Source organism: Argentina silus (assembly GCF_951799395.1).
Source record: "Argentina silus genome assembly, chromosome: 11".
Classification (NCBI taxonomy): domain Eukaryota; kingdom Metazoa; phylum Chordata; class Actinopteri; order Argentiniformes; family Argentinidae; genus Argentina; species Argentina silus.
In genome coordinates, this window is record NC_139665.1 from 20729999 (window position 1) to 20753605 (window position 23607).

The 23607-nt window shown below is 44.9% G+C and overlaps 1 protein-coding gene across 1 annotated transcript in view; it reads right to left on the reverse strand.

Moving 5' to 3' along the window:
- The window catches only part of fhod3a (formin homology 2 domain containing 3a), a 49553-nt gene extending 27665 nt beyond the window's left edge, over window positions 1–21888 (reverse strand). Inside the window, exons 1-3 of the mRNA XM_083680380.1 lie at window positions 21673–21888; window positions 17692–17801; window positions 15236–15303 (exon numbers count right to left, since the gene is read on the reverse strand). Coding sequence (XP_083536506.1) covers window positions 15236–15303; window positions 17692–17801; window positions 21673–21837 — 343 coding nt within the window. The 5' untranslated portion in view covers window positions 21838–21888. The remainder of the gene's footprint in view (window positions 1–15235; window positions 15304–17691; window positions 17802–21672) is intronic.
- Between the last annotated feature and the right edge of the window lie 1719 nt (window positions 21889–23607).

Below are 23607 nucleotides of genomic sequence, written 5' to 3' on the forward strand. Positions count from 1 at the left end.
TGCGTACATGCGTGCCTTGTGTGTGCATGTGTGTGTGCGTGCCTGCGAGTTCAAATCCCCTTTGTTTGTGTGTGTGCATAAATCTTTCCATTTGTGGGGACTAAATGGGCTGGAGAAGGCAGAGCAGGCCAGTGGACTTGCCCCCTGCGTGGGCTCAGACATGGGCTAACCTGGCCCAGACCCAGCCTGTCTGTCTGGAGCTCAGTGCATTGCCGATCCAGTGCTAAATTAAGCTAACCTGTAACCAGCCCAAAGTAGGAAGTAGGAAGTTGCCCCTAGACATTGATCTAAGGTCAGTTTTGCTTTTGCATTTCCTCCCCTAATGGTTAAGCTTAGGTGGTTAAGATGATTCCAGATCTGTGCCTAAGGCCAGGCTTCTACCCAGAGATCCCATGCCAGAACGTTAGAGCCAGGAGAATCCGCCTTGTGATAAATAAGAATCATTGTCATCCCACACAACCATAGTTGTCTGTCTGTTTGTGAGAGCCTCTGTGAGCTGTGAGATCAGAGACAAATAGCTGCATTCATTGTGACACACATCTGTGATATAGACTACTGTAGGCTGTGAGTGATCTGTGATACAGACTACTGTAGGCTGTGAGTGATCTGTGATATAGACTACTGTAGGCTGTGAGTGATCTGTGATATAGACTACTGTAGGCTGTGAGTGATCTGTGATACAGACTACTGTAGGCTGTGAGTGATCTGTGATATAGACTACTGTAGGCTGTGAGTGATCTGTGATATAGACTACTGTAGGCTGTGAGTGATCTGTGATATAGACTACTGTAGGCTGTGAGTGATTGCTGTGGTGAGGCCAAATTATTTTGAGAATGAGAGACATTAGGCAGTAATGACAGAGAGATTGACTACTTAAAGGAAGTGGCTGCTGATACAGGAGCGTATTCCAATTACCATAGGCTCAATATACAGTCATTACCAAGTCCCACAATAGTTCATACTTAAGCAACGTACACATATACAGGGATTTTTTTTGGATACAGGCAAAAAAAAATAAGCATCCATGACTAAATTAGCGACAGCTGTAGCTCTTGCTAGCAATTGTAACTATCTGCAGGTGTGAGGTGTAGTATATGTGGTATATGTCCCCAAAGATAACAAGGTGTTTCACATTTTGTTTACTTCCTGTGGCTTGACAGCAAGCTAAGTTGGAGGCTGTAGCAGTAGTTTGCTCTCGCCAACTCTAGCCTGCTATCATCCTCTTTGCAATTACCGTTTTGTAATGATCTAACAGGAGTTATTTTATTCTTTTGAAGAGCCACTCCCCTACATTGCGCTCATCCAACCAGAGAGGCATATCATGAATGGCGTCATACTTTATATACAACATGCGTCCATATCCGTAGCCAACGCCATCATTAAAAGATTACAAATACTGGATTGAAAAAGTGTCAGTTAGTGTTTGTAACATCTCTTAACAATAAAGGGAACGAGAAACGAACTCAAGCTAAGAGGAAGGAAAACTGGATATATGTCCAAGAGAGGAAAAAAGGAAAAAAGGAGAGGAAAGAAAAAGTGACCACAAAGTAAAGGTCAGAGTCTGGGAGAGAGAGAGAGAGAGAGAGAGAGAGAGAGAGAGAGAGAGAGAGAGAGAGAGAGAGAGAGAGAGAGAGAAGGCCAAGTGTTTTCTGGGTAAACACAAACCAACATGAAGGGAGGCACAGTAGCTACACCCTTGGCTGGGAAACAGGGGAATTCCCTTTCTGAACAGACATAAGATGCCTATGACACGTCTATGTCACGTCTATGTCACATTTAGTCACATATGTCACAAATGATTCATTAGTTTCTCATTACCAAACTTAATAAATATTGCTCCCTTAACTTTGAAACTCCTTTGCTAGTCATACAATTATGTAACTAAAACATTCGCTGGAAAAAGAAAAAGAAAATTTGAAATGGATTATTTATGGATTTTTTATTTATGAGTTTTGTTGAATACTCATGACTGGTTTGAGGCTGAAAAGCAGCAGCACTGATGGAGCCTACAAGCGTGAATAGGAGCTACTATTGAAGAAGCAGATTATGGGCATCTCTGTATTGTAAAATCTCTGATAAAATGATCACCAGCAAAACACAGGAAACGGACCATCTAACCATCTAACTCATTGAATGTTTCTTTGAAAGCAGCAGCCCCCCCCCCACCCCCCACCCCCCACCCCACCCTGTGAAGCACGGCTAACCTTCCCACAGGGCCTAATCAATCTGCATCATCAAACAGTACCAATCAGCGATCAGTACTCTTAACACAGTCAATCATTAGCCCCGATCCTGTCATGTGCCTTGTGCCATATTCTAGGACTTGTCAATAAAATGTTCTGGTGATGACAGAAACAAAAAAGCAAATGACTCATCATCGATACTCATTAACATCATGTTCCATCAGGGGTGTGAGAACATGAACTCTTTGTGCCTCTCTAATGGTTGTTGGCGCATGGGTCAGGGGAGGCTGGTGGAGGTAGAAATCGGAGGACGGGCTCATTGCAATTGCATGGAATGGCATGTGTGCGCATGTGTCGTGCACACAGACCCTCATCCCCCAATCCCCACCCCCCACCTACTACAGTATCTCCATCAGGATATTAATATCGTAGCATCAAACACAGTGTAGGACTGCTAGTGGACCTGCATCTCATGCCCACTGGAACAGCACGACACATTCCTTTGTGACCAGCACATCCAGGCCTGTTCCTCAAAGTTCCAGAGGTTTCCCTGGAAATCAAGTGGCTACTTAGTAACAGAGAGAGCGCTCTGCAACAACAGAGGTCGGAAAGCTGGAGGACACTGACGTTACTGTGAGATGTCCTGTCATGTTCTGCATCAGACCTAGAGGGTGTTATCACTATAACCTTTACCAATAAGGCTGTTGGTTCAGGACCATGTCAACAACACTGATAACAAAGGCCCAATCCATCCTAGTGTTCTATGGTTGGTAGATAGATACTCTGGCCCTGTTGTATGGCAGCTCCTCTATAGGAGGACTGTAATGTGTAGGTCACATTTGATGTGGGAAAATTCCTTGAAACCCAGCATGGGGCGTGAAAATGAGAGGAACTAAGCAGCCTCAGCCAAATTAACACCTGTGATTTGGAGCATATAATACCCAGACTGACAGAGAGAGATAGAGAGAGAGAGGACTCGAGACAAAGGGAGAGAGAGAAAGAGGGAAAGAGGCTGACAGGTGGCGCTGTACAGGTGTTGACGGGGTGGCATTTCACAACAATAACTCCAAACCTACAGTTATACCACCTTGCCAATGCCCTGTAATTATCTTATATCACCATAGCAATATGTCCTGTCAACGTAATTACCTTCCCGCTCCAATATAAATACTGTTTGACAATCTGTAAACAATCAATGGGCCATTTCCCCACTGCGCCCTAATGGCTCCAGCTGTCTCAATACCATGAGGGGAGAGTGAAGAGAGACGGCCCGATTCATACAGGAAGCAAATCAAGCAAATCGCTCTCACCTTTGACCTTAGGGCCAAAACGGAACCAACAGCCTGTAGAAACACACTGTAGAAACTGATACAACACCTCCTCAAACCCAAGCGACCATCTTGTCTGTCAGAGAGACCAAAGAGGAGGATGAGAGGAAGAGAGGGAGGAGGGTGTTTACATGGTAAGATCCATCTCTCGTTCTACTACCTCCCACTCTCTCTGTCTTTCCTGGCTGTTGGTTTTACTAATGTCACAAGGGGAAACTGGCACACTTTCTGGGATGTGATCATGTGTGGAATGGATGTGTGTATTTGCATTTTTCCATGTCATTACACAAAAGAAAACATAGATGCACACACAAACACACACAGGCCTCCTGCCCATCTGGATGTGTGTGCCATGTCTCTGTGTATATGTACTATTGTCTTCATCAGTGAGAGCACACACAGATGGACCAGAAAGGCTTATAAATGAAGGCTTCCATTTATTGGTTTTCTTTGAATTTTACGGTTTTGTTTTTGAGTTCCTGGTCAGAGATTTTCAGCATGACCTCACGTCCACACACAGACACACACAGACACACACACGTCAACACACACACATACACACACACACACACACACACACACACACACACACACACACACACACACACACACACACAATAATTCTACATCCATGTGTATTCCTAATTGACACCTTGGTAGTTCCAGAGCTTTCCCAGTGTGCACATTCCCTGGTCATGGTCTATAATTAGAGTTTTATCTGGAAGGGTGACACGGCCACAGGAGTCCTGTTACTGGTGGCTGCTCCATGATCTCAGTTACTGCAGAGCTTCTAAAAATCAACACTCCGCTCACCAAGGAATGGTTTGTAATATACCGGTATGAAATTGTATGGTATGTATGAATGCACAGTTCACATATCTAAAATCAAAAGTGTCATGAAATATATAATAAACAGGGCCACAAAGGAAAAAGACGTGAGGATAAAGGAAAAGATGTGGGGACATCAAACCCAGTATGAGAGTGTGGAAGTGAATGAGGTGTGCTGACATCCAGTCATGAATCTGCGTCTGTGCGCGTCTGTTACTGTACATTCTGTAAGGAGGCGGGACTCCCTCTCTCGTTCTGTCCATCTGTTAAATCTTCAGAGTGCTCCTTCCTTTTCCTCCTGGCTAATGGGATTAGCTCTTTGGCTGTGGCTAATCCCTGAACATTAAGGCCTACCATCTCCACAGAGAAACAGGGAGGCTAAAAGTACGGTTAGTCTCTGTCCTGTACGTGTACACTGCTGTTGACATTACAGCTTCCTTATGGGAAATACATGTGCATTATGTAGGCCCACTATGCACATAAAACACATCACAATACTGCCAGTCGTGGAATGCTAAGGCTAGTAATACATAGCAGAGGGCTATTGTAAAAAAAAAAGAAGTTAATAATGCTAATAATAAAACAAGGGAGGGGGAGCTAACAGAGCTAACACAGCTAATCCTGGACAGAACAACAGGGGTCAGCAAGTCACACATACTGTATAGTGTTTCCTGAACCACAACGATTTGACCAGGAGGAGTCATTGTAGTAAAACACAGCTTGGAGGTCAAATAGGGAGGACATTGTAACACAGCACAGGATTGACTAAAAATAGGGACTTCATTTTTGTCGGTCAGACAGAGGGGAGTCATTTCAGCATGACACAGCTGGTGGTCTAGCATTAAGCCTAGTTATTATCGCTGACTCACGGTTCTAGGGATTTCATATCACCCCTCTCCCAGGACCCATCGATCAAAGACCCCCAGTTGGATCTAAAAGGAGGTGAGTGGACACCAGAGAGAGGGTATAATCATCCAGGAAGCTCTCCCATCTGGGAACTGATATTGGTCTAAAAATAGAGAGAGGGGTTAGGTATCAGATCTACAGTAAGCCCCCATGGTGCTAACACTCTGTACAGTTCACGCAGTGTGTGTGTGTGTGTGTGTGTGTGTGTGTGTGTGTGTGTGTGTGTGTGTGTGTGTCTGTGTGTCGGTGTGTGTGTGTGTGTGTGTGTGTGTGTGTGTGTGTGTGTGTGTGTGGATGACAGTCAGGAAAAAAGAAATTATGACCTCTCAGGACAGCAACACAGCTATTTTCTGTTGGTCTATTTACTGTTTGTTGGTCTTGGCCCTTGGCCCTACAGCTATCACTGAGGTGATGTTTATAAAGGACATGGATACAAAGCGGCAATACAAATATACTGTAAATAGTGTGTGTGCGTGCGTGCATGCGTGCGTGCGTGCGCGCATGCATGTATTCACAGGATCCCGGAAAGAGACAGCCTGGGTTAGACTTAAGGCTCCATGACTCCAGAGATTTACTGAACAGGCAGTTCAGTCACAGTTAGTCAGAGACAGGAATTAGAATGGGTTCAACACGCGTGCGCACATACACGCACGCACACACACACACACACACACACACACACACATACACAAATACCTAAATAAAAACAAGCACACACCGGACATACCCTTCGTAACACAAAGAGACAGACACCACACATACTCCTTATACCCCCTTACCCCTCCATGGCCAAATGCCCCAGACCACATGGCTATGCCCTTCATGTGCCCCTGGCACTGCAATACTAAAATAACGCCCCTATGCACCCCTTTAACACACACACACACACACACACACACAAGCACGCACACACGCACACAAACTCAAATGTATACACAAACATAAATACTCACAAACAAACAGACACACACAGATAAACACTCACACATGCTTTTCTTAGAGCTTACACACAGATCAGGAACTTCAGTCTCAGTCCTGCTGGACCTGTTCCCACTGTATGTTACCACGGTGATGACAGAGGATAACCCATCAGGCTTAGCAGAGTCCAGTGACAACCTTACTGCACAGTGCACGCAAGTACACACAAACACACACACACGCACACACACACACACACACACACACACACACACATCACATAGTCTCCTACTGCGATGATACGGTCTCCATGGGGAGTCACATAACCTCCAACACTATTCATAAAATGACAATTGCCATCTCAGCAAGTCTCACACTTACAAACATTCAATTTCCGGTATTACTCTCAGGGCCCCAATTTGCAAGTGCAGAACAAACAAAAAGAAATCGGGCCACAGTCGGCCATCTTTACTATAATATTTAAAACTCAATGAGAAATAATCCAATGGCGGTTTTGCATTTGCAAGAATGAACGTGAACAATGAACAGCTTGCAAGATTGAGCCGATAATGGTGAGAATTTTCACATAACTAGGCTAACTCCTAGCATCCTATTATAGGCTTACTTTTTAAATGGCTGCTGCTGCCATATTTACTGTGATTACAGCTGTGTTTGTGATAAGAGGTGGTTGTGGTTGGTCTTAATTGTCCCCGCCTCGCGCTGTCTGAAACTGGCACTTTGGCGCAAGTTTTTAAGGAAACATCTCAAGTAACGCCAGCTCTCCCACCACAGCGCAAGCAAGCTGATGTAAGACTTGTAAATTGATATTAGGATCTGAAAGTATTACAAGCCAACTGTATATATACGACCCAACATTACCCCAACTTTTACAAGCTGATATTGCCAACATGCTTATGTTTGATAGTTGCGCCCAGACAAAAATAGAGCCCTAAATGTAGAACGTTATGTTATGCCACATAAGCTGAGCTAACAAATGTAAAGTATGACCCAATACTGTTTTGCAGAAACACAAAGTTGTTTGTGAGGATGGAATCTTTTTACTGCTCTTTCCGCCATTCAAACTCACACGTGGGGAAGCCTCCCCATTCATGAACGTGTTGAATCTACAGTAAAACAAACGTCCACTGTTCTCCCATGCCCTGCCCTCCCCCGCCCTCCCCTCCTCCTCCTCCTCTCTCTCTCACTCACTGTCTCTCTGGTTATAATGTCTTTACTGACAGACTGGGTCAACTTTTCACATGCTGTCAAATCGCATGGTGTAGAGGGAGAGATCGAGAGAGAAGGGAAAGAGAAAGAAAGAGAGAAAGAAAGAAAGAAAGAAAGAAAGAAAGAAAGAAAGAAAGAAAGAAAGAAAGGGAGTAATGAAGATGGTGAGTGACATACAGAGACTAAACGATAAAGAGGAGGAGAGGAGGTGAGTGACAGAGACAAGGACAGAGAGAGATAGAGGTGTGAGGTTTCTTGGTGAGCAGATTTGGGGGATGATTTCATACTAGAAACAGAATGAGTAGAACAGACATGGTCCCTCAGACTATGCCAATTTGGCTCATACATCAAAATATGTCTGACATGGAATTGTAATACACAATTGCCATGGTAATCGTTGTTATTGCATTGTTATAGCCAGATATAGTCTCTCTGGAGGACAGGCCAGGACAGGGGGAATGGGTTAGGGGCTATAAGAGGCTGAGGGGTTAGGGTAGGTGTGTTTGGGTGGATGTGGGGGGGGCTGGTGTCAGTTTCTCTGTTTGGCCCCCCACCTGTTGCTATAGAAAGGGGGGGCAGTGTGGGGGTGCTAACAGTTATTTCTTGACCTTCAGGGTTAAGTGGGATCAAATCCTATAACATCTGAGCGTAAAAATACCACGTAATATACCCGTACATTCTACACATCATACACACCACACAAGCCTACATCAGAGATATATCTGTCCTTCCCTTTTCCTCCATTGTCCTCGCCTTTTCTCCTTTATTACTGTCATCCATCACTCCCACTCCCTACCGCACGTCTCTCTCTCTCTCTCTCTCTCTCTCTCTCTCTCTCTCTCTCTCTCTCTCTCTCTCTCTCTCTCTCTCTCTCTCTCTCTCTCTCTCTCTCTCTCTCTCTCTCTCTCTCTCTCTCTCTCTCTCTCTCTCTCTCTCTCTCTCTCTCTCTCTCTCTCTCTGTCTGTGTCTGTCTGTCTGTCTGTCTGTCTGTCTGTCTCTCTCTCTCTGTCTGTCTCTGTCTCTCTGTCTCTCTCTGCCTGGGGACTATGACATCACTCTAAGACCTTGTGACCAAGCGTTCTGGCAGGTGCATTTCCTCCAGGTTTGTTTTCTCTTCTGTTTCCTCTGCAAATGGCTTTCCCAGTTGATGTCCTCTTCTCATCTCCCCACACATCCCATAAATCCATTAGCCTATCCCTCTCTCCTCGTGCCTAGCACATGGCCAGCTCATGCAGGGTTCTACTCCAAAGTTGTCTCAACGTTTTAGATTGTCTTGTTGTAAAATGTAGGAACCTTAAGTGAGGGTGTGAAATGTTTCAATCACACCAACCAAAGGTTGAGGAGACTGCACCGGTCTACACTGATACTGTGTGTATAAGCTGGACATGCATAAGGACAAACACATGCATGCACACGCACACACACAATCCATGTCCAATCTATGGTGTCATATTTCTTCCAGTTCTCAGGAGCTAGAGTCTAACTCCTTGTGTTTGACAACATGACCTGAGCCATGGGAAAACCCTGCCACACACACGGCCAGACAATACAGCCAGATCACACGGCAAGACGATACAACTAGGTCCCAGACCTAGACAATACAACCAGACTACAGTATACAACCAGATGATACAGCCAGATACAGCCACTCCTCTATCCCTCCATCTCGATATCTCCATCGCAGTTGCGCATGATTCATGCGGGTGCAATGGTATCAGGCAGGTAGCATGCAGCACGCAGCACGCAGCACGCAGCACGCAGCACGCACGCACGCACATATAAATACAGCAACTTATCACAGCAGAGCATCAGTACATAGAGAGAGTGAGTGACAGATCGAGACCGGTCTGCGTGTGAAACTCAGAAGTGCACACAGTCTACAACCAAGGCGCGTGCACACACACACACACACACACACACACACACACACACACACACACACACACACACACACACACACACACACACACACACACACACACACACAATCTAATCTAAAAATATAGATTTACCAATATGAGGGGGAGGAGAAGGAAAGAGAGAAGGAGAGTAAAGAGATACACTAAGAGGGAGAAGAAGATAGAGAATGAGAGAGAAAGAATTTGTGAAAGGAGAAAGAATCAGTGAAAAGAGAAATAATCAAAGACAGGGTGAGACAGAGGAAGAGAGAATGAAAGACATTGTGAGAGACTGTTCAGTGCCAGGGAATGAAGGCGTCAGCAGGAAAGGCTAACCGTGTTGCTGAAGGTTTATAACTTCTGTCTCTGCTGTTCTTTTACATTACCCTGGATTAACAACCTTTATCTCTCCATTCCACACTTTCCCATAACCCCCACATATCTTTCCTCCTGTCTGGGTAGACACTCTAAATCTCCATCAGGACATAGATGCCCCTCTCCTACTATAACCCACCAAGGTCAGTCAGCTCCTCTTGTCTCGTGACTATTCATTTCCACCTGTAACAGCACCTTCTGCTGAGACCACAGAGAGAGAATACTGGCCAACGGATCATTAGTGGCTTACTTAAGCAAATCCAACCATTGTTCTTGCTCACGCGTATTAGTGGGCTTGCTTCAGCAAGTCCAACTATTGTTCTTGCTCTCTGTAACTTCTCCTACCACTTTTAAGCTATTCACGCCAATCCAACGTTACATCTATCACCATAGGCAGAGGAATAGGAGGAATGAGAAATGAGTGAGGGAGAGGGAAAAATGCATATTAGGAAAGGGGGAACGACATGGGAACTGTTAATCCTTCTCTTAGTGAAAGAGAGAGAGAGAGAGAGATGAGAATATAAGACCCTTACTTGCAGCACCCTGCTAATTTGTTATGCAACAACATGGCTGAGGAAAATGTAAAAGAGTGCCCCGCCTGTCCCTCTCTCATCTTCACCCCCCTCCCCCCATCCTGGACCGCAGGGGGTCGTTAAAGTGGGATAATTGGGGCGTAGAAATTCTGGCGAAATAAAAGCCAAATAAAAAGAAGTGGAATTCCGGAGCTAAGTAGTTGGGAGTTGGCTTTGTTCCAAACACACGCAAGGTCTATTGTTCGACAGACAACAGACCAGTTTTGAACCTAATGAGCTGCATGTGGCATACTGTACCCATTGGTTACAGTGTGAAATAAAGAGTATACATTGTGTTACAGAGTGAAATACAGAGTATACATTGTGTTACAGAGTATATTTCACTGTCAGACGGTGTCATCTGCACTCTGTCTCACGCACCAGTTCTCTCTTCCTGTAAGAGAGTGTGGGAGAGACGCAAATGGAATCATCTCAACTCAAATAATGAGTGGATGCAACTGTATACTATCAAGATAACCTCGGAAAAAGATAAAGATACATCTCACATCTCTTTCTTGAGTATTCTCTAATCCTTTAACATTTTCCCCTTCTCTTCTCTCATTTTCCCTCGCTTCCCTCACCTTTCTGTTCACCTTTTCCCCTCTCTCCTCTTTTTCTTTCTTTCGTACGATACTGCACTGCCCCCCTCACATGTGTCTGTGCTGTCAACACGTTCCAAAGATAACACCTCCAGTTCGCCCCCTCTGCCCCACCTCCCCCTCCAACCCATCTGCCCCTCATTGCAAGGCCCTCTCCACCCGTCAGTGTCAGCCCTGCTCCAGGCATGCAACACTGGAACCAGGGGGCTAAAATTAACCACTAAAAATGAAGCACTAGGCTCTGTGGGCAAACGGACAGAGAGAGAGGGGGGGAGGGGGGAGGGGGGGTTAAAGATACATTACTAAGACAGGAAAACTTGGAGAAACAGAAATTGAGGAGAGAGATGAAGAGATCACAGAGCCTTGCACGAATGGTATCGACTGTATCGACTATCAGCACTATACAAACTCTCCACAGAGATTGTCCCTTTGTCCTTTATCTGTAAAGCTGCAAAAGACTCTAGCTCGGTGTACAGTAAGAGAGACATATTCCTGGAACACTGACCCCAATCTCTAGGGGGTCAGGTGCTGACAAACGCTCGCCCATTAAAGAGCAGAGACGGGGGGGGCAGCAATGCTGTCTTAGCCTCAGAGGTGCTGCTTAGACAAGCACAGTTGGCGAAACAGCTTCACTGACTGAGGCAACATGTCACCATCTTAATCCAAAAACTAATTAACACACATATCACACTGTGGGCTGAATCCTCACTTGGCAACCATCCATGTAACTTGATTTTTCATTTAATTTAAGCATGGGTGTCAATGGGAGTTTCTACAGTATGTGGAAATTAAAGTCAAGCATTTATCAAGTTCCGATAGTGATGAGTGAGTCCAAACTGACACCCAATAGGTCTCTAAAGGTCTTTAACTAAAAACCATATATGAATCCTAGATATCTCCCTCACATTCAACCTAACCACCAACAATCTCTGACCGTTCACAGTTCACCACCCTGATAATCCTAACCAATCACATCTGATTACTGTAAGAAAACCCATCCTTCCTCACATTTAATCTCACAATCAAACGGAGCTTCTGTTCGCCAGGGTCCGTCACCCATTCGTTGCGGGATCATTATGCAATCGACTGATCCTAAGACGCTTCATTCACCCAACCATTGTGGGAACGTATGCTAGGACACTTCATTCTGCAAGCAATCAGAGCATATAAATCCTCGATTGTTGTGCCAGGCTTTTCCTTCACGTTCAATCTGCAGCCGATTGGGGGGATTGCAAGATCAAGGTCTGGACGGATTAGAAAACGTTGAAGGGGTGGATGAGTGGACCACAGTGAGCAGAGAAGAGAGGGGTGGAATGACTGAGGAATCTGTAAACTGAATGGGCTGAACTCATACGGACTCTTCCTTTATCTGAGTATATACCCTTAACATCTGTTTAATGCTGTGGAATTAAGACCACCGCTCTTGGACCTACACTACAGTTGGTCTGTGTGTTTGTTCAGCATCTGTGCAATTCTGGGTGCAAGTTGTATATTCAAAATGTTAAATGGTAAGCATGTGAAAGGACGGAAAGTTTGGACCATTTTAAGGATGAGATTACTGTAATAGATAGGTAAAATAGTTTAGCAAATTGGCCCCACAGAGATCCAATGACAAACATGTGCTATTACAGTAATGGATGCATAACGCACACCCTTAAAAGTTTGCAAATGTGGCCAGTGAACCGGACTGACCTACTGTAAGCGGTGGGCCAGTGAAGACTACTGTGTCAGCAAATACACACACACACACACTCAAATGCACACATGCATAGTTTTGTTAGCTTGGTATTGGCTTTCCTCATAGCTATCGAGACCCTCGTCAACGGTCACATAGTGTTGGGAAGGGTGTGTGTGTGCGTGGGGGTGGGTGTGTGTGTGTGTGTGTGTGTGTGTGTGTGTGTGTGTGTGTGTGTGTGTGCGTGTGTGTGTGCGTGCGTGCAAGGGCTGAAAGAGTGTGTGCAAGGGTGAAAAGTTTTGAGCATTTTAAGGATGAGATACTGTAATAGATAGGTAAAATAGTTGGCAAATTTACCCCACAGAGATCCAATGACAAACATGCTAACTGTGCTATCAGAGTAATGGATGTATAACGCACACCCTTAAAAGTGCAATAGTTTGCAAATGTTGCTAATGAACCTGATTGACCTAAGTGGTAGGCAGGGCGGCCAGCAAAGAGTACTGTATCAACACACACACACACACACACACACACATGCACACACACAAGACCCTCGACAACTGTCACATAGTGTTGGGAAGGGTGTGTGTGTGTGTGTGTGTGTGTGTGTGTGTGTGTGTGTGTGTGTGTGTGTGTGTGTGTGTGTGTGTGTGTGATTGTGTGAGAGGGGGATTTAGATTACGCCCCTGCCCAGTTCAATCCACTCGGAAGGCTGGGGATGGGCGCGCGTGTGTGTGTGTGTGTGTATGTATGTGTGTGTGTGTGTGTGTGTGTGTGTGTGTGTGTGTGTGGGGGGGGGAGGGCCAGGATGCAGCAGGTGGCTGTGGACTCAGGCTAGGTCTACTCATCCACTTAAGCCTCCTCCCTACTGGACACGTCCCAATAGTATTCAATAGCTTCTTATCCCAAGCTTCCTTGTCTGTTTGATAACTTTCCTTAGTGACCTCTGAACGTTTGTGAGAGGTGAGAGCAATATGGTGAAAAACAACCCTACGAGCCACGTCTACCTGCTTCGAAACACAAGCACCCGCTACAGAAAGAAGTTAAAAATGACAACAATCACACTGGATTTACGTGAGTGGCTGAGGGATTTGACCACCCTGCCCGACGTCACTGTGTATGCGTCTGTGCGTGTGTGTGTGTGTGTGTGTGTGTGTGTGTGTGTGTGTGTGTGTGTGTGTGTGTTTTACTTGTTAACACCCCAGCTCCACTCTCCACTGACCTCTGACCCTGCTCTGAAGGCCTTCAACCAATGAGATGCAGCGATTTTGGAGTCCAGAATTAGCGCTACTATCACTGACACTAAAAATGTTGACCATGCAGGAAGGGCACAGACAGAGGGAGGGAGAGAGTGAGAAAGAAGGGCAGAAAGAGGGTGAGAGTGACTAAAGAAAAGAGACAGGAACTGGGAGACAAGATAGACAGATACAGATACTGTCGCTGGAAGGAGTGTGCTCCAAACTGGCAGCCAGATACGTGGCTTGCTGCCACAACCAGAGGGACAGCCTGTGGAACCACAACCCCGAAACATAATTAGTGGCCGACTAGTAGGAGTTGTTATTGTTACCCTACCTCAACTGACCTGCAAACAAGAGTTCCCCCTCTACCACAGAACACACAGCTCCACAAGAGCCCCACTTCTCCTCAAACACAGGGAGATCTGCTGTGAAAAACGCAAAGTCCAGTTTGATCCTTGCTTTTTTTTTTTTTTACGTTTCTTACGTCATGGATCTGTCACCCCTCCATCTTGTGTTTCCTGCTTAAGAAGATTGCCATCCTCGCCGGCCCCAGAAGAACGTTTAAAATTGTACACTTTCTTTTTTGTTTTTTTGCTGTAATAATAAGCAAAAATATAAACAGTAGTGGTGAAACTCTCCGACAGCTGTGAAGAGTGACTGCAGCATGCCAGAAAGAGAGAGGTGGAGGAATCTACGGAGAGGGATTTGTGCACTCAATGTTGACTCATGTTCTCCATGTCACAGCTCTGGTTCAGGCTCCAAGCTGCACCAGTCAGCTTTCCCCTCATCTCTCTCTCTCTCTCTCCCCCTCTCTATCTTCTCCCTCCCTCCCAATCTATCTCTCTACTGCATCCTCCCCTAAGGCCTCATTTTTTTCTCTCTTGCCCCTCTTTCCCTGCCTTCCATCTATTTCTCCCTCCCCTCCCTCTTTCCCTTTCTCTCCTACAGTCATCTCCCCTCCCCTCCTCTCCTCTCTCCTTACCTTCCTCCCTCCCTCTCTTTCTCTGTAAACTAAGGAGACTAGAGGACGTCACTCAGTAATAGCTTTACCAGCCCCAATGGGACAAACCCTGGGGAGGCCTCACCAACACACAGAGCTCAAACACTTTGCTCACACACCTAATAACAATAACACACACACACACACACACACACACACGCACACATTTGAACCCATTTTCCTACAACCGTAAAGCCTGTACAATTGTAAAATTAAACAAAACGTCAAACTCACAACTCACAAGAAAGCTGATATTGTGTCGACAGAAAAACCAGTGGCTCTATCACTCTCTAAGGATGCTTCAAAGTGGGAGGCCTCAGTCCCCCACACGTACGGTAAATATCCATGTAAACCGATGAACAGCCGTGTTTGTGATCATGCATGTACAGCATTGTATGCTCATTGGGGAAAACATGCTTCCTGGCGTGTGTTTCCCGGTCGTTCCATTCTTAGACACATATGTAAACATGTCCTACAACACTCACCGATACAGGCATGAACACGGACAGTCAGCTGGGTCCGCAGAACAACACTGTGCTTCTTCCCTCTGGTCCTGAAAAGAGAGAGGGAGACAGATATGAAGGAGTTGCAATCATACCATTAGAGAGAGAGAGAGTGAGTGTGTGTGTGTGTGTGTGTGTGTGTGTGTGTGTGTGTGTGTGTGTGTGTGTGTGTGTGTGTGTGTGTGTGTGTGTGTGTGTGTGTGTGTGTGTGTGTATATATGACGTGGAATGGTGGGATAAAAGGTAGGAAACATGAGTAAAACAGTGAAACAGTGGCCCACAGTAGACCTACATCCACATACTGATACAGATCTGAGCCCTAGGAAAGACAGCAGAACAGCAGAAGCAGACACAACACACACACACACACACACACACACAGACACACACACAGGTAGATCATGCACACACACAGACATGGATTCATCATAGGAAAACAAAATAGACACGCAACACAGACGTATGTAAGCAACAAACACACACTAGCTGTGTCAGAGTCTGGAAATATAGCCTACAAAAGGTACTCTCTCTGAACGCTGCTGACCTCTCGCTGTGTGAAACTGACTATGTGCAGGACTATCTTTATCAACATATCATCATATGTTCATACCAACACCCATTTCCACACAATCAAACAAAACAAAAAAAAAAAAAGGCTAAAAGATGTGTGATATTGTGCTACTGCATTGACAGCCAATCTATGTCAACAGGATACCGCTAACGTTAGCCGTTACCTGCTAACCGCTAGGAGCTAATCATTCACCTCCATCAGTACCATCTTAAAGATAGCATCCCAACTGAGCAAGAGGTCTCTCTGGTAACGCAACACTGCGGATAACAAACATTCCAGCTAGCCTCTTATCCTTGTGTATCTGTCATGCTGGTGGAAACAGAGCACAATGTTAACACACGGCAATGAGATGATGGGGCTGGTTGTTTTTCTCCTGGCTTCACTTTTCCAACATTTCACCACTCTACTGTAACCATCTACTGATCCTGTGATTCACATTCCTCTACAGAGAAGACTTTTGTAGTTTGTAAAAGAAAGTTGAGACGATGGAAGCAAATTGAGGAAGGAAAGGAAAACTCAAACTCAAACCTTTTGACTCAACCGAACTGTGTTTGATGTGCGAAAACATTGGGTAGACTATGATTTTGAGTTGAATTATCCCTTTAACACTGGACTCAAATGGATCAGTGACCCACTGACCTTACAGTGACACAGTAATGAATGTGGTGTTGGGCTGAGCGATTTTGTGTGTTCGGTTTATTCATCTTTGACACTTGATCTAAACAGCATTCACCCCATCAACGCTTCTCTGTTTATAGGAACACTGCAGGGTAACCTACTGCTATCTATCTTCAACACCTCATCATTGACGTGGTAAGCACCCTTGGTCACAGGACTGACAGGAGCTTTTAAAACCAACTGGTTCCTCAAGATCTCCCCTGCTACAAAACACACACCTGTGTCTATTCACCTGCCCATCACCTTCCACAAGGTGAAAGGGTTAACCATAGCATTGTTTACTTAAGCTCTCTCCTCACGCATGCACGCACGTGAACACACACGTGGGCACACACACACACACATACACACGTGGGCACACACACACACATACACACACACAGGCACACACACACACACGGTTACATACAGTACACTGGCCGGATCTATGAGATTCATCCCTTTCACAACACTCCCTATCAAGTAAGCAATATTGTCTGCAAAGAGATGTTGTGGTAATAGGCTCCTTATGCAAAGACAGGAATGTCAGTACAGACATTGACTATAAAACAATATTAGAACATTATTTTCTGGCTTGCGAGTTGATCACTTTGCAGAATGTGATAATAAATCTCATCATGGGGAAAAGAAGAAGGAAAGAAAGAAAGAGTGAAAGAGGAGGACTAGCATTCCTCTCGGTGCTGCCATGGAAGGGAGGACGTTTCAGTCCCTCTTTCCAAGAGGTTCATACTTTCCGTGAACTCGTCCTTCCAAGAAATCCATATCCAGCAGACTGTGATTCCACCGATTTTTTTTTAGAATGCCGAAAATTTGAAAATGTGTGTGTGAGAGAGAAGGGGAGTAGATCTCATCTCTCTGCCTCAGCTGTAGAAATACTTTTTCACCTGTTGTTGACAGAATGTTTGACTATATCTCTTTGAGTGGTCCATAAACTAAACTGAACTAAACTGTCACTGTCTCACACAAAGAGAAAGATGGATGGAGATGGAACAACAGATGGGGTTCATACAGAGATGCACAACTGACAGGAGGAATGAGACAAGAGGAGGATTATCAGAAGGAAAAAGAGAGAGAATGAGGGAGAGGCACTAAGATAGAGAATGGGAGAGAGGAGAAAAGGCGAAAAGAGAGAAGGAAGAGAAATGGAGAGATGAGAGGGAGGGAGGAGATGGGAGAGACGTGGTCATACCCTATGTCCTCCTGCTGAAACCCCTCTAACTCATCCCTCTGTTCCGCCAGAGACGACTCCAGGTCCAGGTAGGTCCCATTGTGAGAGAGCTGCAGGGCACAGTCATCAAGCTAGAGTAGAGAGGGGGGGGGGGAGAGATGGACATCAAATGATCATTCATAATATTCATCCCAATGTTTCTTAAACTATTGATCCCTATGGCCCTCAATAGGTACTTTGTACTTTGTTGAGCAAACTGTCTATTATGAACACTGTTTTACCATCATACCTCAGCCACTGCAGTACCTGTCTCCTTGAGATTGAACACATCTACTCGGATTGCAAGGGGCTATACATTTCCCAAATATAGAGGAAGCTCAGTGTCTCAAACACCAACAGCTGGCTGAGGAGACGATGCTGGGGGATTAGAATGGCAGAGGTTGGGAGAGGTGGCTTCTGGGTAAACATAAGAGTTTGTTCCCAGCACTGGGTGTGATGTATATAAACTACCACAGGAATGACATCGGTCTACTACCCCTCTCTTACGTGTCTGCTTCAACACCCCTTTTTTAAAACAATTTGCAGTTGTAAAATAAAGCGTCTTTTACGAGGTGGGTAAGAACATGAGCGTGTACAGCCTAAGAACAGGGGGGTCAGGCTGTGGCAGGGCGCTGTTTTCAACATTACAGCACAGTTAAGGGAATTACCCCAGCAGCAGTTGTGTAGTAATAAAGCCCACAGAACATGAAACCCAGATAGAAAGAGAGGAGGGGGAGAGAGAGAGAGAGAAAGAGAGAGCTCACTGCTCATGTTTACATTTGGCTTCTATCTTTAATGCTTTTTTTTTTTTTTTTTTAAGGGCATTGTGTGTGAGTGATAACCGGCTTATTGCTTTGATCTTGGATTCTGTGTGATTTCAAACACGCACACATCTGCACAGCTAAGGTAACACTCAAGAAACACATTTTTACTCCTAAATCTAGCGTGTCGGTTCTGACACCAGGTGCACTGCCATGCAGACACAGCACCATGCGGAGCAACAAGATCAGAGGTCATTCACAGGTGTGCGTAGATACTTTTACCTGGTTGATACATTATCTGAGCGCGCCTGCTTATGTATGAATAATGACTGAACTGTCTGTAAATCACGGCATAGTTCCCAAATGAGTGGGTCCAACCCCATGCCCACTTATGTCATATATATATAACTGAATTGTGACAATGTATCAATGAGAGCCCAGTCACACGTTAGCACCCCTACACACTTCCTAACCCTATACTAATCTGACCCCCCCTCTCTGCTGCCATGCTTTCCAGTCCAGTCTAGCTGAATGACGACACCCTGACCAGGAGAAACCTCAGATCACAAGACCCTCCAGTCACCCTCTCTGTCTCTGTCTCTCTCAGAGATGGGCTGATGGGCTCAGAGTGTAAATATAGCCTTGTCTATATTTACCCTGATCTAACCCAGCATGCCATAGAGCCATAGAGGTAGGGTGGAAGAGGGCAGGGGCAGGGCCAGAGTCCTGCAAACTCTCCTCCATGTTGGCAACAAACAATCCATAGCAATAACATTCAAATTTGTATTCTTACCAGGTACAGAACTGTAATTTGACTGAAAAGCATGTTTGCTTCAATAACATGCAGGCCATCTTAGGAGTCTCTCAATGGAATAGGAAGGAACGTTGATGACCTGTTGAAGCTGTGGACTGAGACTTACAGCATATCTGCATTACACTAACCATACTACTAATCATTCTTCCTCTAAATCACAATGCACAGCTACTGAATTGCATCAACCTTGCTTCACTGTAAAGAGTCTGCACTGCTTTCAAGACACTGTCTTTGTATATTGCCCTAAGATGTACTCTCTCCAGTATATCATCCACAGGCAGCAATACAAAGACATAATGATACTGCAGCAACATCAAGAACCGAGCCCTGCACCACTTTGTAAGTGAAACGGGATATTATAACAGCAGAGCCTACAAAGTGTTGTTCTTTCTTTGACCACTTTGTATGAGAAATAGGAGTAAAATGAAACATAACACATCATCCTCTGACACACCAGAGAGCTGTAGCTGTAGACTCTCCCCGCAGCGAAGGCTCTGGTCAGGGCGAGGGAAACACTTAGTGGCTGGTATACTTTACACTTGTTTAATCAAGTTCTCCTGGTATAAAAGAGTGAGAGAGAGAGTAATTACTTCCACATTAAAACAACACAGAGCCTGCCGGCGCTCAGGGTGGGTCGATCGTTAACGACACTGTTACATAACAGAGACAGGCGGGCGTTTAGGTTTTAAAAACGTTTTTCCAGAGGTAAATAGAAACCACAGAGGAAAAGGGGTCTTTGAAGAGCTGAGAGGGTGTGTTTTGTGTTGCTTAAAATGGCCCAGATAGTGTTTTATCTGAGACACTGCTAATGAAATATGTAAAAGACTGCTTGGTCTGGGTTTTTTGAAGGCCTCTGGGTGAGAGTGCCCTTCTCAGTCTATCATTAGGATATACTGTACAAGTCTAGTCTTTGGGTGTCTGGTCATTAGAAGGGGGGGGGGGGTCTGGCCTAGTCACCCGGGTAACGACAGCTATCCTGAGGATAGAGACATTTGTGTCAGGCCAAGTGTCAGGCCTTAAGCGTATCTCTCTAGGCTTCCCAGATTGGGATTATGCTGTTTGTGCACACACACATTTGAGTACAATTACTGTAGTGGAATAGGTATTATTGTGTGTAAGCTTGTGGTGTGTTGTCTGAGAGGCAGAGGAGGGTGAAGAGGAGGAGGTCAAGGATCCACGGAAACCAAAAGCCAAAGTAAGGAGAACAAAGTGTCACAGGGATTCAGGCCGCACCCACAGGCATTCTGAGACAAGTGAACTATATTTTACATTTTACAGATCTAAGGGCCCCAGCCAATCAGAGTGCTCGGCCATCACTCCATAATAGCACAGTAAGAGAAGAAAAAAATACAGGGAGGGAGAGAGAGAGAGAGGAAGAGAGAGATTGTGTGTCGTCAAGCCCAGCCTGATGATGTGAAAAAAATTACAAACAAAAACAGAATCTTCACATGTTCTTGTGTACTTTGTAATCATAAGCCTCTCTACAGTGAGGGCCATTTTTCATACATTTGGTGGTTTTTTAAAATGGACTGTGAAATAAGTACTGGTCTGGAAAACCACACTGCTGTGTTTGACATTAGTTGTGTGATGTTTGTGTATCTGCTGTATCCCTGTTGAGGGCAACAGTGTTGGCAATGCTGCTTAGAGAGTGGAAGGAGATGCCAGGTAGAAAAAAAACTCAACAACAAAAACAAATGTAATCTAAAAACTGTCGTCTTGCAAACTCCTGAAAGTACACACTGTACACACACATACACACATAAACACACAAACATCACTCTTGCATAATTCTCAGATACACTTGTCACTTGTATGAGCGCTTGAGGCACTAATGCCACATCATTCTCCCATGACTTCTAAATGAACGAGACGGCGCGCGTCCGCTCCGGATATTATTGGGATGAGCGGAGGCCTCTCGCCCACCTGTCGCTCTGGCCAGCAAGACCACTTCTGCAGCTAAATATGAACTTGTGATTATTTAAGACGCATACGTTTAAAAGAGAAGAAAGGAAGCAAACAGATTGTGTAGGCCTACTATATCTCTAGCAGCTTTGTGAAAGTTGTCACAGGCACTTTTAGATGTATCAAGCCTATGACTGCAAACCAATCAGTTGCGTGCGTATTTGGTCTTAAAATAGCAGGTTTGTGACTGACAGATTGACAAAGCAGGTTTATCTGTAAACTGAAAAGAAAAACAATAGGCCTACAGCAATCTAATCTGATGATCAGGTTTACACTCCTCAATTGAATGTATAGCCGACATACAGTATAATCAACAATTTAAGCAAGTAAGAAGTGTCTTATTTTAGTCTACCGCATAATAGTGTCTCGCTGGTGTTATACCTAGGCGTTTGTATGATATAGGTAATAGACGTGATCAATGCATACCTTGTGTGGAGCTTTGAGAAGCCTGTGGACTCCTGCTATCTGATTGATAAGAGGAATATCCTCTCTGAAGGTGTAATGCGGAGGTCTCGTCGGCTCTGGGAAATTGGTGCTGTTAAAAGGATCGGTGTCATCTAAAAACTGAACCCTGCAAACAAACGTAGCCATGATGTATCCATGCAAGTGGCTCCGATGAGGGGGGGACCCGGTTTAATAATTAGTCCCGTTGCTTGGCGCTCCCCTCCTTGCCCCGTAACAACAACAAAACCAGCAGGTTGCCAAGTCCGCGCAGCCGCTCACCACTGTTCTCGGCTATAACCTCTCCTCCTCCGTGTCTGAGCTACTTCTCCTAAAGTATCTTTGGGACGGCACAATAAATTGTTTGTAGACGATGTCAATGGAGATTTCGATTTCTCCGTTATTCAGCTGCGGCTGTCGTGCTCCTGCGTTGCTGGCTCTTGGCGAGGCAGGTGGCCAATGACACAAGAGGCAGGCAAGGTGCTGGGAGAGCGAGAGAGAGAGAGAGAGGATCAGCTCAGCTTGGGACAGCCGATCTGCTGTCTGAGCAAGAGCAAATCCATCCCCCTATCTCCCCCTCTCGCCTTGGCTGCGCGCAACGACCGACCGCGTCTGATTATTTCAAAGCAAACGGCGACCTCTATGGAGATAGATTCGTGTCTTTATTATTGTAAATATGTAGAGTGCAACTCACAATGTGTACCATTATCCCTAAACAAAAAACGCAATATACAAATATGATTTAGGCTACCAAACCATAATTTTAATAAATGCAATAAGATTTGTGAGCCAATGCTCTCACATTTTCAAACAGACGTCATGATGTGAATAAAAACGAACGCAGTATCATCTTTTCAAAGTTATACATAAAAGCATTATGTTGTGTAGGTATCCAATCATTTCAAAACAACACTTTCGAGTTAAAACTGTCATATCTTTTGCGGGTCAAATTACATCTGTGGATTTGGATGTGTTTACACATGTTGCATGCAGTATGATCCACAAATGCATCTCAGTTGGGTATCTCCATGGAACTACTAAATCTTTTCTGAACTTTGTCGCTGCCAAAATTCCAAAAAGTCAAATACAAAGTGTTGTATTGAAATGATTGTATACCTAAACAACGCAATGCTTTTATTTATAACTTCTTAAAGATGTTTGACACTGCTTTCGATAATAATAATGATTGGGAACCAACACATCTTGTCCAAGGCCCCATTAAAACTAAGCTTTTTTTTAACATGCTACACGCTACGAGTAGTCGAGTAGAAACGCCCACGAGCGATCTATCCTTGCCAACCTCGGTCGGAGTCACGAGACAAAATCGTGTGTAGGCCTACTCTGTTTAGAAGTAGGATGCAAACTCAAAACTTTCACAGGTCATGCCATGAGACAGTGACAAAATCACTCTATCGTTCCTCCACCATGAAAGCGTGTGTTTCATGATACAGACATTTTGTTAACTTTGAATTTGTTTTCTGCACACTGCAAATCACTGAGATGCCCAATAATAACTTGCGATCTGTGTAGCAGGCTGCAATCTTCGGTATAATCTCTTATTTAACAGAGCGACTGTGCACACTGACGTGCATCCTACACCACAGATTAACATTTACCACATTTTGCCGAGACGCACGCAGAGCCTTCTGACGGACGCGGTTGATTAGGACACCCAAACTGATTATACTGGGAGAGATCTTTTTTTTATTTATTTTTTTTTACCTCATTGCTCGCGCGCGGCGTTGATGCAAGCGACGGAGTATGTTAGGATGCGGTGATGCTGTTGTGTTGGCACCAGGATGGCACTAACCTTTATGCCACCACAAGTCTATGTTAACAGAGCTAGTCATTAGTTGGTACCAACTTCACCACAACCTCACCTAAGCCTAACAAGGTTACGTACTATGTTTGTTGGGATGA